The sequence below is a fragment of the Oncorhynchus tshawytscha genome, linkage group LG24 (assembly GCF_018296145.1).
Source record: "Oncorhynchus tshawytscha isolate Ot180627B linkage group LG24, Otsh_v2.0, whole genome shotgun sequence".
NCBI lineage: Eukaryota > Metazoa > Chordata > Actinopteri > Salmoniformes > Salmonidae > Oncorhynchus > Oncorhynchus tshawytscha.
Window position 1 is genome coordinate 28,386,435 of NC_056452.1, and position 17,500 is coordinate 28,403,934.

At 48.6% G+C, this 17,500-nt stretch overlaps 1 protein-coding gene across 8 annotated transcripts in view; it reads right to left on the reverse strand.

Moving 5' to 3' along the window:
• The window catches only part of tacc2 (transforming, acidic coiled-coil containing protein 2), a 77,138-nt gene that overhangs the window by 47,650 nt on the left and 11,988 nt on the right, over window positions 1-17,500 (reverse strand). For 3 of the 8 annotated variants that reach the window (XM_042305620.1, XM_042305623.1, XM_042305618.1), the window contains exons 1-3: window positions 7,505-7,783; window positions 2,294-2,403; window positions 169-1,298 (exon numbers count right to left, since the gene is read on the reverse strand). In XM_042305620.1, coding sequence (XP_042161554.1) covers window positions 169-1,298; window positions 2,294-2,403; window positions 7,505-7,674 — 1,410 coding nt within the window. In that variant the 5' untranslated portion in view covers window positions 7,675-7,783. Of the gene's footprint in view, window positions 1-168; window positions 1,299-2,293; window positions 2,404-7,504; window positions 7,785-17,500 lie in introns of those variants that run through there. The other 5 variants (XM_042305621.1, XM_042305625.1, XM_042305619.1 and 2 more) reach the window with 3 other exon arrangements.

Genomic DNA, 17,500 nt, shown 5'->3' on the forward strand with positions numbered 1-17,500 from the left:
TGAATACAATTATTAGGAATGATAATTGTAAATAAATGTACTATTTTAAAGCGCTTTTCAAAAAACACATCGAGTCACTTGAAAAACAAGTCAGCAAGATAACCAGGCAACAACAAAAATCATCAAGAGTAAAGAAAGGTACCATTTTCAGTCCTATGACAGACTGACCTTGGAGCCTGGCTTCCTGCCCAGCTTCTTGGGAGGTGGAGAGGCCTTAGGAGGCTCCTCGAGGGTCTCCTCAGAATAGTCAAACTCCAGTCTGACCGCCCCTGAGGTGCGAATAGGGGGGCTGGTAGAGGGACGAGCTTGTTCCTCAGTAGAGACAGGAGGGGGGTTAGACACAGGGGTGACAGTTTTATGAGCAATGGACACAGAGACTTCTTTCCTTCCCAATGGGGGGGAGTTAGCGACTCCTTTCCGTCCCAATGGGGGGGAGTTAGCGACTCCTTTCCGTCCCAACGGGGGGGAGTTAGCGACTTTACTACCTCCGGTGTTGAATGGGTCGATGTCCTCAAAGTTGTCTGGGTCCCATTTGTAGGTCCCACTAGGGGGGATGGGTGACGAGCCCTCACTGGCTGGGAGAGGGGCTTCCGGCACTGGGATGGGGGTATCCTCCTGGGTCGGAACAGGAGTAGGGGTTGGGATTGGTTGGTTATCTGTCGCTGGGCTAGTGTGATTGGTCTCTTCAATGAGAGCGGCGGGGCTATCCACGCGTGACTTCCTGGTTCTGCGGAGCGTGCCTCCCGGACTGGGCGTGGCCGAGGCAGGGCCTGAGTCTGTTGTGGCTCCTCCTACTTCCTGGTCCTCGGAGCCTAATAGGGGGCTAGATGCTCTGGTGCTCTTTTTCAGCTCCGGTGTGATACCAGAGGATGGAGGTTGGGGGCTCTCTGGGTTAGAGCTCTGCCTGAGGAGAGGCTTCTTTTTCAGGGAGCCGCCAGGGCGGAGAGGCCCCTTCTTGGACGGTCTGCGGAGGGTCCCAGGAGCACTCTCAGTACCACTGTCGATACTAAAGGCCTCAGCCAAGGGACGGGAGTCTCCGATTGAGAGGGAAGATCCTACGCTGTCTAGGGGGCCGGAGCCGTCTAACTCCCCAGCCTGGAGGCTCAGAGAGCGGGTTAGAGTTGATCGGCTCTGGGCCTCAGCAGCAGCAGCAGCAGCAGCAATGAGCTGGTCTAGGTTATAGGCTCCGCTAGCAGCTATGGGCTTGTCCTCGTCAAAGACTATGGACAGGGAGCTACCATGGTGACCTTTAGCCTCTGACCCGGGTTCACCATCTGCCTCAGAGTCACAGCCAAGACCTGGAGGAACAGAGAAATATATATGACAAGTGCTGCGTAGTCGAGGCATAATCCCACAATGCCTTGTCAAGGTTTGCATTAGGGTTGAGTGAGAAATTACTTTCTTCTGATGCTTGTGTGTGTATGTGTTTGTGTAAGAGAGAGGGAAAGAGAAGAGAGAGAGAGAGAGAGAGAGAGAGAGAGACAGAGACAGACAGACAGACAGAGACAGACAGAGGGAAAGGAGAGAGAGAGAGAGAGAGAGAGAGAGAGAGAGAGAGATGATGGGTGAGAAAAAGGGGAGAGAGAGAGAGAGACAGAGAGAGAGAGAGAGAGAGAGAGAGAGAGAGAGAGAATGAGATGAAGGGTGAGAAAAAGAGGAGAGAGAGAGAGAGAGACAGAGACAGAGAGAGAGAGAGAGAGAGAAGAGAGAGAGAGAGAGAGAGAGAATGAGATGAAGGGTGAGAAAAAGAGGGAGAGAGAGAGATGGAGGCTGTGTCTGGTTTTAGACAAGTCTAATTCATTTGATGAATGAGCTCTGAATATTTCAACACAACCTCCCAGTTGGCCAATCAGTAAAACACGCCATACATCATGTGATGTATGACTGAAGCTTTTCTGCATATATAAGACCTGTTTATACCCTTTAGCAACTCAGTGATGCTGGTCTGACTCACTAAACAAAGCAAACCTCTTTTTTGAAATACCAGTAGTCACCACTAGAGGGTGGTCTAAGCTTTTCTCTCTCTGTGTCTCTCTCTCTCTGTCTCTCTCTCTCTCTCTCTCACTCTCTCTCTGTTTGTCTCTCTCTGTCTCTCTCTGTCTCTCTTTCTTGATCTCTCTTTGTCTCTCGCTCTCGCTATATCTCTCTCTCTCGCTGTCTCTCTCTTTTTCTCTCTTTCACTCTCTCTCGCTCCCCTTCCTGTCTCTCTCTTTTTCTCTCTTTCACTCTCTCGCTCCCCTTCCTGTCTCTCTTTCTGTGTTTGTGTGAGTGTGTGTGTGTCTCTCTCTCTCACCGGTGTCTTCCGAGGTCAGCAGCTGGGTATGATGGTCTGTCTCTCCAGTGGGGGACTTGACAGGGGTGGTCGACTCCGGTGTCTCGAACGCTCCGTCAGAGTCTGAGCTCCTGCAGGACAGAGAGAGAGAGAGAGAGAGAGACTCATTATAAACCTCACTATCACTGTGGACCTCATAGGGACAAAGGTGTGAAGGAAGAGGAAAACGAGACGTAGTAAACTTAACGCCATAAACTTCAACGCTGTACATTCTCTGGAAATAACGGATGATGTGGTTTGTGAGCAGTTGTTAAAGTACTGTGTGCATTTCACCAGGTTCATATATTAATATGTCATGTTGATTTGTTATTATGCTGCATCCTGGGAGTAGGGGAGTGTGTACTGACCTGTTGCCCTGCGTGCTCCTGCTCAAATCATTTTGGGGCACTCATTTTCTGTCGTCTTCAGAAAAAGTTTGATTCTTTTAAGTACAAAGTCGTACACACAGTGTTCTGTTCATGAATAATGATGTGTATTTAGAGGGTACTCATAAGTGGATGGTATTGTTAAGATGCACTTGTAATTGTACTTTTTTAGGATGATATCAACATTCTGAATTCAACATGTGGTTAATAATAGCTAGCTAAGGTATTAGCAGGCTATTGTATGTGTGAACGATGGCTAGCTCCTCGAATGATCCCAGTCCCTCCTATTGTGCATCCTCGCAAGGCTGCAGGCCCAGACGGCATCCCCAGCCGCGCCCTCAGAGCATGCGCAGACCAGCTGGCCGGTGTGTTTACGGACATATTCAACCAATCCCTATACCAGTCTGCTGTTCCCACATGCTTCAAGAGGGCCACCATTGTTCCTGTTCCCAAGAAAGCTAAGGTAACTGAGCTAAACGACTACCGCCCCGTAGCACTCACATCCGTCATCATGAAGTGCTTTGAGAGACTAGTCAAGGACCATATCACCTCCACCCTACCTGACACCCTAGACCCACTCCAATTTGCTTACCGCCCAAATAGGTCCACAGACGATGCAATCTCAACCACACTGCACACTGCCCTAACCCATCTGGACAAGAGGAATACCTATGTGAGAATGCTGTTCATTGACTACAGCTCGGCATTCAACACCATAGTACCCTCCAAGCTCGTCATCAAGCTCGAGACCCTGGGTCTCGACCCCGCCCTGTGCAACTGGGTACTGGACTTCCTGACGGGCCGCCCCCAGGTGGTGAGGGTAGGCAACAACATCTCCCCGCTGATCCTCAACACTGGGGCCCCACAAGGGTGCGTTCTGAGCCCTCTCCTGTACGCCCTGTTCACCCACGACTGCGTGGCCACGCACGCCTCCAACTCAATCATCAAGTTTGCGGACGACACAACAGTGGTAGGCTTGATTACCAACAACGACGAGACGGCCTACAGGGAGGAGGTGAGGGCCCTCGGAGTGTGGTGTCAGGAAAATAACCTCACACTCAACGTCAACAAAACTAAGGAGATGATTGTGGACTTCAGGAAACAGCAGAGGGAACACCCCCCCATCCACATCGATGGGACAGTAGTGGAGAGGGTAGCAAGTTTTAAGTTCCTCGGCATACACATCACAGACAAACTGAATTGGTCCACTCACACAGACAGCATCGTGAGGAAGGCGCAGCAGTGCCTCTTCAACCTCAGGAGGCTTAAGAAATTCGGCTTGTCACCAAAAGCACTCACAAACTTCTACAGATGCACAATCGAGAGCATCCTGGCGGGCTGTATCACCGCCTGGTATGGCAACTGCACCGCCCTCAACCGTAAGGCTCTCCAGAGGGTAGTGAGGTCTGCACAACGCATCACCGGGGGCAAACTACCTGCCCTCCAGGACACCTACACCACCCGATGCTACAGGAAGGCCATAAAGATCATCAAGGACATCAACCACCCGAGCCACTGCCTGTTCACCCCGCTATCATCCAGAAGGCGAGGTCAGTACAGGTGCATCAAAGCTGGGACCGAGAGACTGAAAAACAGCTTCTATCTCAAGGCCATCAGACTGTTAAACAGCCACCACTAACATTGAGTGGCTACTGCCAACACACTGACACTGACACTGACTCAACTCCAGCCACTTTAATAATGGGAATCGATGGGAAATGATGTAAATATATCACTAGCCACTTTAAACAATGCTACCTTATATAATGTTACTTACCCTACATTATTCATCTCATATGCATACGTATATACTGTACTCTATATCATCGACTGCATCCTTATGTAATACATGTATCACTAGCCACTTTAACTATGCCACTTGGTTTACATACTAAACCACTTGGTTTACATACTACATACTCATCTCATATGTATATACTGTACTCGATATCATCTACTGTATCTTGCCTATGCTGCTCTGTACCATCACTCATTCATATATCCTTATGTACATATTCTTTATCACCTTACACTGTGTATAAGACAGTAGTTTTTTTGGAATTGTTAGTTAGATTACTTGTTCGTTATTACTGCACTGTCAGAACTAGAAGCACAAGCATTTCGCTACACTCCCATTAACATCTGCTAACCATGTGTATGTGACAAATAAATTTGATTTGATTTGATTTGATTTGATTAGTAGAAAAGAGGGTGACGATTCGCAGAACATAATGTGGCTCTACAAATGTTTTATTTCCTTTTGGATGCAGAGAGTGAATTCTGATTCATTAAAACTGATCTGATCTCCAAAGTCTCACGTCTATAGTCTCAATCAACCGCACACAATCTCAATCCACATTGGCATAAAGAAACGAGTGACAACAATGGCTATTGGAACGTGGCTCAGCTGTCATTAAGCCCGTATGGGATAGATTTGGTAGACAGATATTGCTCTAACGAAAACAAACAAAGAAATATGTTGATCGTCAAGTCATTTTCCTAGCGTACAGTACAACCATCTGTGCAGATATACATACTTTTTTTCTCATTGAGAGAAAATATCACCAGTCTGAAACTGATGAGCGAATGTGTCCACGCTGTGACGGTTCTACATTATGGTTCCAATATTGTCTCTGTTCATCTCCCATATTTAGTCCAACAAAGACCCCAGTCAGCATGTTTGTGTTCCGTTACGTTTGATTGGCTGGATTATTAGGTCTGCAAATGAAAAGCACTGAATCTGCAGCCAGGAGACAGAAAATGGCTCGCCTGAGACGCTCCCCCCTCCCTTTTACACACGAACCAAGCGACAGACAGACAGACAGACAGACAGACAGACAGACAGACAGACAGACAGACAGACAGACAGACAGACAGACAGACAGACAGACAGACAGACAGAGACAGACAGACAGACAGACAGACAGACAGGCAGGCAGACAGACAGACAGACAGACAGACAGGCAGGCAGGCAGGACAGACATATTAGCATATTACAGACAGACAGACAGACAGACAGACAGACAGACAGACAGACAGACAGACAGACAGACAGACAGACAGACAGACAGACAGACAGACAGACAGACAGACAGACAGGCAGGCAGACAGACAGACAGACAGACAGACAGGTAGGCAGGCAGGCAGGCAGGCAGGCAGGCAGGCATATTATATTAACGCATATTATATTATATAGAGAGGCAGGGAGTCTAGTGGTTGAAGTGTTGGCTGAGTAACCAGTAGCTAGCCTAGTGGTTAGAGCGTTGGGCCAGTAACCAGCAGGTAGTCTAGTGGTTAGAGCGCTGGGCCAGTAACCAGTAGGTAGCCTAGTGGTTAGAGCGTTGGGCCAGTAACCAGCAGGTAGTCTAGTGGTTAGAGTGTTGGGTCAGTAACCAGCAGGTAGTCTAGTGGTTAGAGTGTTGGGTCAGTAACCAGCAGGTAGTCTAGCGGTTAGAGCGTTGGGTCAGTAACCAGTAGGTAGCCTAGTGGTTAGAGTGTTGGGTCAGTAACCAGCAGGTAGTCTAGTGGTTAGAGCTTTGGGTCAGTAACCAGCAGGTAGTCTAGTGGTTAGAGCGTTGGGTCAGTAACCAGCAGGTAGTCTAGCGGTTAGAGCGTTGGGTCAGTAACCAGTGGTTAGGTCAGCCAGGTAGTCTGGTTAGAGCGTTGGGTCCGTAACCAGCAGGTAGTCTAGTGGTTAGAGTGTTGGGTCAGTAACCAGCAGGTAGTCTAGTGATTAGAGCGTTGGGTCAGTAACCAGCAGGTAGTCTAGTGGTTAGAGCGTTGGGTCAGTAACCAGCAGGTAGTCTAGTGGTTAGAGCGTTGGGCCAGTAACCAGTAGGTAGTCTAGTGGTTAGAGCGTTGGGTCAGTAACCAGTAGGTAGTCTAGTGGTTAGAGCGTTGGGTCAGTAACCAGCAGGTAGTCTAGTGGTTAGAGCGTTGGGTCAGTAACCAGTAGGTAGTCTAGTGGTTAGAGCGTTGGGTCAGTAACCAGCAGGTAGTCTAGCGGTTAGAGCGTTGGGTCAGTAACCAGTAGGTAGTCTAGTGGTTAGAGCGTTGGGTCAGTAACCAGCAGGTAGTCTAGTGGTTAGAGCGTTGGGTCAGTAACCAGCAGGTAGTCTAGTGGTTAGAGCAGTAGCTGAAAGGTGGCTGGTTTAAATACCAGAGCCGACAAGGTGAAAAATATGTTGATGTGCCCTTGAGCAAGGCACTTAACATCACAATTCTGCATGGGTGCTGTACTACTTTGGCTGATCCTGTAAACCGTATTTTCATTTACATATTCATCTTGAATGCAGCATACAAAAACACACACCCACACATACATCTAAATATTCTGCCACACTCTCCCCCCCTAAAAGACTTTAGCACCACAAATATTACACTGCTTGGAAATATACATTGTACAACATGTCAAACTAAAATGAGTCCAGGCACCTAAAATGATTCACAGATCCTTTTTCATTCCACTTTCACCAGTCTCTCTCTCTCTCTCTCTCTCTCTCTCTCTCTCTCTCTCTCTCTCTCTCTCTCTCTCTCTCTCTCTCTCTGTCACCAGTCTCTCTCTCTCTCTCTCTCTCTCTCTCTGTCACCAGTCTCTCTCTCTCTCGTCTCTCTTTCGCTCTCTCTCATGCTCTCTTTCTCTCTCGTCTCTCTTTCGCTCTCTCTCATGCTCTCTCTCATGCTCTCTCTCTCTCTCTCTCACATCTCTCTTTCGCTCTCTCGTCTCTTTTTCGCTCTCTCTCATGCTCTCTCTCTCTTTCTCTCCCTCGCTCTCTCTCTCTTACCAGTCTCTCTCTCGGTCTCTCACCTCTGTCTGGCCAGGATCATGGCATGGTGTTGGGACCCCCAGGACAGTCTCTGGAGCATGCCCAGAGTAGGGTTAGTAGGGCTATCCCCATCCCCATGGCTGGTGTCTCTGTATAGGGTGTCCCAGCCCCACCGAGCCCACTGCAGAGGAGACAGAGCCCCCCAGACCATGCCTGTCTCTCCTCTGCTTCTACCTCTGAACTGACTCTCTCTACTGATGCTCTCCTGTCGATTTCTCTACTATTCTCTCGACTGCCTCTCCTTTCTACCTCTGTTCTCTACCTCTGTTCTCTACCTCTCCTCTCTGCCTCTCCCTCTGCCTCTCCTCTCTGCCTCTCCTCTCTGCCTCTCCTCTCTGCCTCTCCTCTCTGCCTCTCCTCTCTGCCTCTCCTCTCTGCCTCTCCTCACCGCCTCTCCTCTTTCCTTTGGTTTCTCTATACACCGAGTCTCTACTCTACTCTTCTCTCCTGCTCTCCTATCCTTCTCTCAAGAGTTCTTCTTCCTTGTCTCTATCCCTCTTATATTGTGTCTCCTTCCCTCTCTTCTGCTCTTTTGTTGTTTCTTTATCGCCTCCTCTTCCCCTCTTCTCTTCTCCAGTTGTAAATTATCCTTCCACCCTTCCTCTCTTCTCCAGTCCTAAATGATCGTTCTAGCTGCTGAATCTCACACTAACCTGCAGATATTCTGTCAGTCTCTCTTTCTCTCCTTCCCTCCCTGGTCCTCTCTCTCCATCTCCCTCCCTGGTCCTCTCTCTCCATCTCCCTCATTGGTCCCCTCTCTCTCTCCATCTCCCTCCCTCCCTCTTTTTCTTTCCCTAACCACCCGGATGTGAACACGCTGGAACTGAAGATGCTGGCAGCTCTGTGTGCGGCTGTGTGAGAGATACGCATGCGCACACACACACACACACACACACACACACACACACACACACACACACACATCTCTCTCTTCATAGGCTATTTTAGAGGATGGAGTAAACAGTCTGTCAAAGTAAGCTTCCTTCCCTCTCTCTCTCTCTCTCTCTCCCTCTGTTCTCTCTCTCTCTTACGCACCCCCTTCTCCCTCTCCCTTCTCCCCCCCCTCTCTCTCTCTCTCTCTCTCTACCCTCTCTTTCCACCCCCTCTCTCTCTCTCTCTCTCTCTCTCTCTCTCTTACGCACCCTCCCTTCTCCCTCTCCCTTCTCCCCCCTCTCTCTCTCTCTCTCTCTCTCTCTCTCTCTCTGTCTCTCTCTCTCTCTCTCTCTCCTCTCTCTCTCTTACGCACCCTCCCTTCTCCCTCTCCCTTCTCCCCCTCTCTCTCTCTCTCTCTCTCGTCGGAGTGCATGCTGGGAGTGAGTCGTCAAGCAGGAGTGATTGTGAGAGCGAATGGAATTTCTTTTCACTCTATTGGGTTTTGGTATGTATATATATATATATATATATATTGATTAGTTTAGTTGTTTTAAGGGTATATTGTTTAACTATCACTAAGCACGTATAGGGGTGGTGGGATCTTTGAGGTTGGTTTTTCGCGAGGGCACAACCAGCGGGTGGGGCTGGTTGCAATGGCCACTCGCGGAAGTGTAGAGTTTGAAAAACTTAGTCGGAGGCATGGAGTAAAGATTCCTGCTGCGGCAGGGTGTTCAGTGGAAGAATGTAGCTTGGCTGTGGGTGCTATCATTGGGTACGATAGCATCAAATCAGCCTCAACGATGAATAGCGCTGTAGTGATATTCTTAGATTCAATTGAACAGGTGAATAAGATAGTTGAGAGGGGTGTTGTGTTGAGGGAGACACAGACGCCGGTATTTCCGCTTATGAATCCTGCGAAGAAAGTTATGCTTTCTAACGTGCCACCATTTGTTAGAGATGAAGTGTTAGAGCGAGAGTTATCTCGCCATGGTCAAATCGTATCTACAATAAAGAAGGTTCTTTTTGGATGCAAATCTCCATTGTTGAAACATATCGTGTCTCATAGGAGACAAGTGCATATGATTTTAAAAAAGGACGGAGATTAACTGAATTTAGCGTTCAGTTTTAAGATTGATGGATTTGATTATGTCTTCTATGCATCTACTGAATCAATGAAATGCTTTGGCTGTGGAAGAGAGGGGCATTTGGTGCGTAGTTGTCCCGAGAATGAGCGCGCTGAGCCTGGTAGTAGCTCTAGTGCTGGTGCAACTAACGCACCACCGCGAAGGGATGAACATGCTAAGGGTGCAGGGGAAGAGAGAAGGTGGGCAGATATGGTTGGAAAAGTAGGAGAGGAAGGCATTGTGGATACGGGGGCAATTGTGGTAGATCAGAACAAAGAGGGAGGGGAAACAGTAGGTGAGATTGCGACTGCCGTCGCTGAGGTGGTGCTGGAAAATGAAATTGGAGGTCAAGAGGAGATTGAAATAATGGAAAAGGAAGCGGATGTTTTCAAAATACAGAGGAGTAAAAGGAAGAATTTAAGGGGTGATGAAGGGTCTAATTCTAAGAGAAAGGTAGAGATTGATAAATCAGTTGAAGATGAACAAGTTGTAGAGATGGTGGAGTTTTCTTCTGGGGAGGATAGCGAGAGTGAGTCATCTGATGCATCACAACAATATAGTGAGATAAATGGGGTGGAAGGGAGGTATGGGATCGAGAAGATACGTCAATTTCTGAAGTTGACAAAAGGGAAGAAATATATGCAGGATTACAATGTAACTGATTTTTTCCCTGAACGTGAATTGTTTATTGAATCAGCAAAGTTTCTGATGTCAAAAATTACAGGGGGAAGTTTGAAAAGCCCTGAAATTGCTAGACTCAAGAAAGTGGTCACAAGAGTGATAAGTGATGTAAATTCTAAAGAAAATGAAAGAGTTCAGTTGCAGTCTTAACTCTGTAAAGAGATGTGATGGCTGTATCTTCCTCTGTATTTTTTTTTCATCCATGAGCAGTTTTAAGATTTCTTCTTTAAATGTAAATGGGGTAAGAGATGGTAAAAAAAGAGCCATGGTGTATGAGTTAATTAGGGGAAAGGGAAGTGACATACATTTTCTACAAGAAACGCATAGTAATTTGGAAATGAAGTTATGTGGCAACAGGAGTGGGGGGGGGGACAGTGGTGTGTAGTCATAAAAACTCAAAAAGTGGGGGTGTGGTTATCTTGTTCTCAAAAGGGATTTTGCCTTTGTCATATGAGGTTGAAGAGGTAGTTGAGGGGAGGTTATTAAAAGTTAGAGCAAGGTATGAAAACATCACTATGTGTCTGATAAATGTATATGCCCCAGTGGTCACAGTTGAGAGGGTATGTTTTTTAGAGACATTATCAAATACCATTGAGAAATGTAACAAAGAAGATTATTTATTTATTGCTGGGGATTTTAACTGCACAGTTAGCGATTTAGATAGAAATCACCAAGAACCTCATATAGCCTCAAGGACTTTTTTAAAACGCCTCATTGTAACACATGAACTGTGTGATATTTGGCGGAGCCAACCCCGGTTCTATGAGTGTCGGGCCCCCGTACCCAACGTCACCACTAAGCGGAACGTGAGCACTCCCCTATGCTTCGGCAGGGTAGCCTAGTGGTTAGAGCGTTGGACTAGTAACCGGAAGGTTGCAAGTTCAAATCCCTGAGCTGACAAGGTACAAATCTGTCGTTCTGCTCCTGTTAACAGTTATTAACCCACTGTTCCTAGACCGTATTTGAAAGTAAGAATTTGTTCTTAACTTACTTGCCTGGTTAAATAAAGGTAAAAAAAAAAAAAAGATGGCCTCTGCATTCTGCAAGGACCGGGGCGAACCAAACTATTTACATTGACCCCTTCCCTTGATGATGCATTGTTGTTGTATTTTGATTTCACTGGACTCTACCCACACACTCACTAGACTCTACCCACACACTCACTAGACTCTACCCACACACTCACTAGACTCTACCCTCACTGGACTCTACCCACACACTCACTAGACTCTACCCTCACACTCACTAGACTCTACCCACACACTCACTAGACTCTACCCACACACTCACTAGACTCTACCCACACACTCACTAGACTCTACCCTACACACACACTCACTAGACTCTACCCACACACTCACTAGACTCTACCCACACACTCACTAGACTCTACCCACACACTCACTAGACTCTACCCACCACTCACACTCACTCAGACTCTCTCACTAGACTCACACACTCACTAGACTCTACCCACACACTCACTAGACTCTACCCACACACTCACTAGACTCTACCCACACACTCACTAGACTCTACCCACACACTGGACTCTACACACACACTCACTAGACTCTACCCACACACTCACTAGACTACCCACACACTCACTAGACCACCCACACACTCACTAGACTCTACCCACACACTCACTAGACTCTACCCACACACTCACTAGACTCTACCCACACACTCACTAGACTCTACCCACACACTCACTAGACTCTACCACACACACACACACTCACTAGACTCTCACTCACTAGACTCTACCACTCACACTCTACCCACACACTCACTAGACTCTACCCACACTAGACTCTACCCACACACTCACTAGACTCTACCCACCACACTCACTAGACTCTACCCACACACTCACTAGACTCTACCCACACACTCACTAGACTCTACCCACACACTCACTAGACTCTACCCACACACTCACTAGACTCTACCCACACACTCACTGGACTAACCACACACTCACTAGACTCTACCCACACACTCACTAGACTCTACCCACCACTCACACTACCCACACACTCACTGGACTCTACCCACACACTCACTAGACTCTACCCACACACTCACTAGACTCTACCCCCACTCACACTACCCACACACTCACTGGACTCTACCCACACACTCACTAGACTCTACCCACACACTCACTGGACTCTACCCACACACTCACTAGACTCTACCCACACACTCACTAGACTCTACACCACACACTCACTAGACTCTCTACCCACACACTCACTAGACTCTACCCACACACTCACTAGACTCTACCCACACACTCACTAGACTCTACCCACACACTCACTAGACTCACACCCACACACTCACTAGACTCTACCCACACACTCACTAGACTCTACCCACACACTCACTGGACTCTACCCACACACTCACTAGACTCTACCCACACACTCACTAGACTCTACCCACACACTCACTAGACTCTACCCACACACTCACTAGACTCTACCCACACACTCACTGGACTCTACCCACACACTCACTGGACTCTACCCACACACTCACTAGACTCTACCCACACACTCACTAGACTCTACCCACACACTCAGACTCTACCCACACACTCACTAGACTCTACCCCCACTCACACTCACTAGACTCTACCCACACACTCACTGGACTCTACCCACACACTCACTAGACTCTACCCACACACTCACTGGACTCTACCCACACACTCACTAGACTCTACCCACACACTCTAGACCACACACTCACTAGACTCTACCCACACACTCACTAGACTCTACCCACACACTCACTGGACTCTACCCACACACTCACTAGATTCTACCCACACACTCACTAGACTACCCACACACTCACTAGACCTACCCACACACTCACTAGACTCTACACACCACACACTCACTAGACTCTACCCACACACTCACTTCTACCCACACACTCACATATACTAACTACACACTCACTAGACTCTACCCACACACTCACACTCACATATACTAACCACACACTCACTAGAACCACACACTCACTGGACTCTACCCACACACTCACTAGACTCTACCCACACACTCACTAGACTCTACCCACACACTCACTAGACTCTACCCACACACTCACTAGACTCTACCCACACACTCACTCAGACTCTACCCACACACTCACTAGACTCTACCCACACACTACCCACACACTCACATATAGACTCTACCCACACACTCACTACACACTCACTAGACTCTACCCCCACACACTACCCACATACTCACTAGACTCTACCCACACACTCACTCTACCCAACACTCTAACCACACACTCACTAGACTCTACCCACACACTAACTACACACTCACTAAACTCTACCCACACACTCACTAGACTCTACCCACACACTCACATATACTAACTACACTGACACACACTACAAACGCTCACACGTACAAAACAAACACACACATGCGTATTGACGCCACCCACACACTCACTGGACTCTACCCACACACTCACTGGACTCTACACACACACTCACTGGACTCTACCCACACACTCACTAGACTCTACCCACACACTCACTAGACTCTACCCACACACTCACTGGACTCTACCCACACACTCACTAGACTCTACCCACACACTCACTAGACTCTACCCACACACTCACACTAGACTCTACCCACACACTCACTAGACTCTACCCTCACACTCACTAGACTCTACCCACACACTCACTAGACTCTACCCACACACTCACTAGACTCTACCCACACACTCACTAGACGCCACCCACACACTCACTCACACATTAACACTCTTTCACATATGCTGCTGCTACTGTTTATGATCTATCCTGATTGACTAGTCACTTTTACCCCTATATACAGTAAATATTACAATGGTGCATGCATCAACTACCAACACTGCTGCTACTGTTTATGATCTATCCTGATTGCCTAGTCACTTTTACCCCTATATACAGTACATATTACCTCAACTACCTCGTACCCCTGCACATTGACTCAGTACTGGTAACACTAACACACACACACACAGAGACACACACACACACAGACACACACACGCACACACAGAGAGAGAGACACACACACACACACAGTGACACACACACACGCACGCACGCAAGCACACACACACACCCACGCACACACACAGGATAGCGGATAACCTGGAGGATTATGGGAAAACTGGGGGACACAGGAGGAGACAGTCACCCCCACTGTGAACATGGAAGATTAGGGGGAGACACAGGGAGAGTCAGTCACCCCCACTGTGAACATGGAGGGAGATAAAATAAACACAAATATTGATCCATAACAACCGGGGAGGTCCATAACAACCAGAGAGGTCCATAACAACCAGGGAGGTCCATAACAACCAGGGAGGTCCATAACAACCAGGGAAGTCCATAACAACCAGAAGGTCCATAACAACCAGGGAGGTCCATAACAACCAGGGAGGTCCATAACAACCAGGGAGGTCCATAACAACCAGAGAGGTCCATAACAACCAGAGAGGTCCATAACAACCAGGGAGGTCCATAACAACCAGGAGGTCCATAACAACCAGACAGGTCCATAACAACCAGGGAGGTCCATAACAACCAGGGAGGTCCATAACAACCAGAGAGGTCCATAACAACCAGGGAGATCCATAACAACCAGTCTCTGTCTCTCAGCCAGACAAGGGTACAGAAACACCACCGTGTGTGTGTACCCCTTTGTCACACACACACACACACACACACACACACACACACACACACACACACACACACACACACACACACACACACACACACACACACACACACACAGGGGAACATGAATCAGACAACAGCAGGGAGGAGAAGATAGGTTGGGGGAGGATAGTATGACCCCCTGTAAGTTCACCCTGCTGTCATTACAGACATCAGTCAATGGCGACGTAAAAGGCTCGTAAAACCTTCCCTTCACCGCGGTCAATAACCTTAGAGCCCCTGGGGAGATGGACTCGAGGAGAGGTCAGGGCCACATCAGGTAACATAAATTACAGATGTGAAGCTTACGCAGATATGACAGAGAGATGAATAATCAATGGGGGGTGGGCTGGGTGGACTGGAGAAATATGACTACAAGCTTGATAAACACTGCTCACCTCTGCTGTACATGACCAACCAAAATAGTGTAATACTGTCCTACTTTTTCTCAGGGTGGCGTTTGTTGAGATGAATCTTGTCCCGGAGGTAGAGCAGAGCCATTTTCACTAGATGGCTCGACTGCAAAGTCAATATTGTTTATTTATCGTAATCATTAATGAAGATTTAAAACTTTTTAAAGTTAGGGTTACACATAATGTTAGCAGTGTGGTTAAAACAAGCTTTTATAACTTTGTTGCTGTGACAGCTAATGAGGATCCTGCTGCTTCCAGTTCATGAGTCATCCCAATAAACGCCAACCTGCTACTATTTCATTAAAATATGCCTTGACCCCCTTCCCATGCCATTTACCAGATGCTTTTATCCAAAGGCACTTACAGTCACGCGTGCATACAATTTTACTTATGGGTGGCTCTGGGAATTGAACCCACAACCCAGACGCAGCAAGCGCCACACTCTACAAACTGACATACAGTGGACCATATGAACCCAGAGGTGACATGACAGATATATTAAGCAAGATGGTGGTATACTCTAATAGGGACAGCAGGTAGCCTAGTGGTTAGAGTGTAGGGGCGGCAGGTAACCTAGTGGTTAGGGTGGAGGGACGGCAGGTAGCCTAGTGGTTAGAGTGGAGGGACGGCAGGTAGCCTAGTGGTTAGAGTGGAGGGACGGCAGGTAGCCTAGTGGTTAGAGTGGAGGGACGGCAGGTAGCCTAGTGGTTAGAGTGGAGGGACGGCAGGTAGCCTAGTGGTTAGAGTGTAGGGGCGGCAGGTAGCCTAGTGGTTAGAGTGGAGGGACGGCAGGTAGCCTAGTGGTTAGAGTGGAGGGACGGCAGGTAGCCTAGTGGTTGGTAGGGGCGGCAGGTAGCCTAGTGGTTAGAGTGGAGGGACGGCAGGTAGCCTAGTGGTTAGAGTGGAGGGACGGCAGGTAGCCTAGTGGTTAGAGTGTAGGGACGGCAGGTAGCCTAGTGGTTAGAGTGTAGGGACGGCAGGTAGCCTAGTGGTTAGAGTGGAGGGACGGCAGGTAGCCTAGTGGTTAGAGTGGAGGGACGGCAGGTAGCCTAGTGGTTAGAGTGGAGGGACGGCAGGTAGCCTAGTGGTTAGAGTGTAGGGGCGGCAGGTAGCCTAGTGGTTAGAGTGGAGGGGCGGCAGTGGAGGGGCGGCAGGTAGCCTAGTGGTTAGAGTGTAGGGACGGCAGGTAGCCTAGTGGTTAGAGTGTAGGGATGGCAGGTAGCCTAGTGGTTAGAGTGTAGGGGGCAGGTAGCCTAGTGGTTAGAGTGGAGGGGCGGCAGGTAGCCTAGTGGTTAGAGTGGAGGGACGGCAGGTAGCCTAGTGGTTAGAGTGTAGGGGCGGCAGGTAGCCTAGTGGTTAGAGTGGAGGGACGGCAGGTAGCCTAGTGGTTAGAGTGGAGGGACGGCAGGTAGCCTAGTGGTTAGAGTGTAGGGACGGCAGGTAGCCTAGTGGTTAGAGTGGAGGGCGGCAGGTAGCCTAGTGGTTAGAGTGGAGGGACGGCAGGTAGCCTAGTGGTTAGAGTGTAGGGACGGCAGGTAGCCTAGTGGTTAGAGTGTAGTGGCGGAAGGTAGCCTAGTGGATAGAGTGGAGGGACAGCAGGTAGCCTAGTGGAGTGTAGGGGTGGCAGGGTAGCCTAGTGGTTAGAGTGTAGGGGCGGCAGGTAGCCTAGTGGATAGAGTGGAGGGACAGCAGGTAGCCTAGTGGTTAGAGTGAGGGACGGCAGGTAGCCTAGTGGTTAGAGTGGAGGGACGGCAGGTAGCCTAGTGGTTAGAGTGTAGGGACGGCAGGTAGCCTAGTGGTTAGAGTGGAGGGACGGCAGGTAGCCTAGTGGTTAGAGTGGAGGGGCGGCAGGTAGCCTAGTGGTTAGAGTGTAGGGATGGCAGGTAGCCTAGCGGTTAGAGTGTAGGGACGGCAGGTAGCCTAGCGGTTAGAGTGTAGGGACGGCAGGTAGCCTAGTTAAATAAAGGTAAAATAAAATAAAAAACATTATATCATGTAAATTGTGAATTTATGACCGGTACAGAGGTGAACACAGAGACAGGTACCATTCCTGGAGCTCCTCCTAGGAGCTGAAAAACTCCTTTCAGACAAAACTACCACTTGTTTACCACCCCCCTT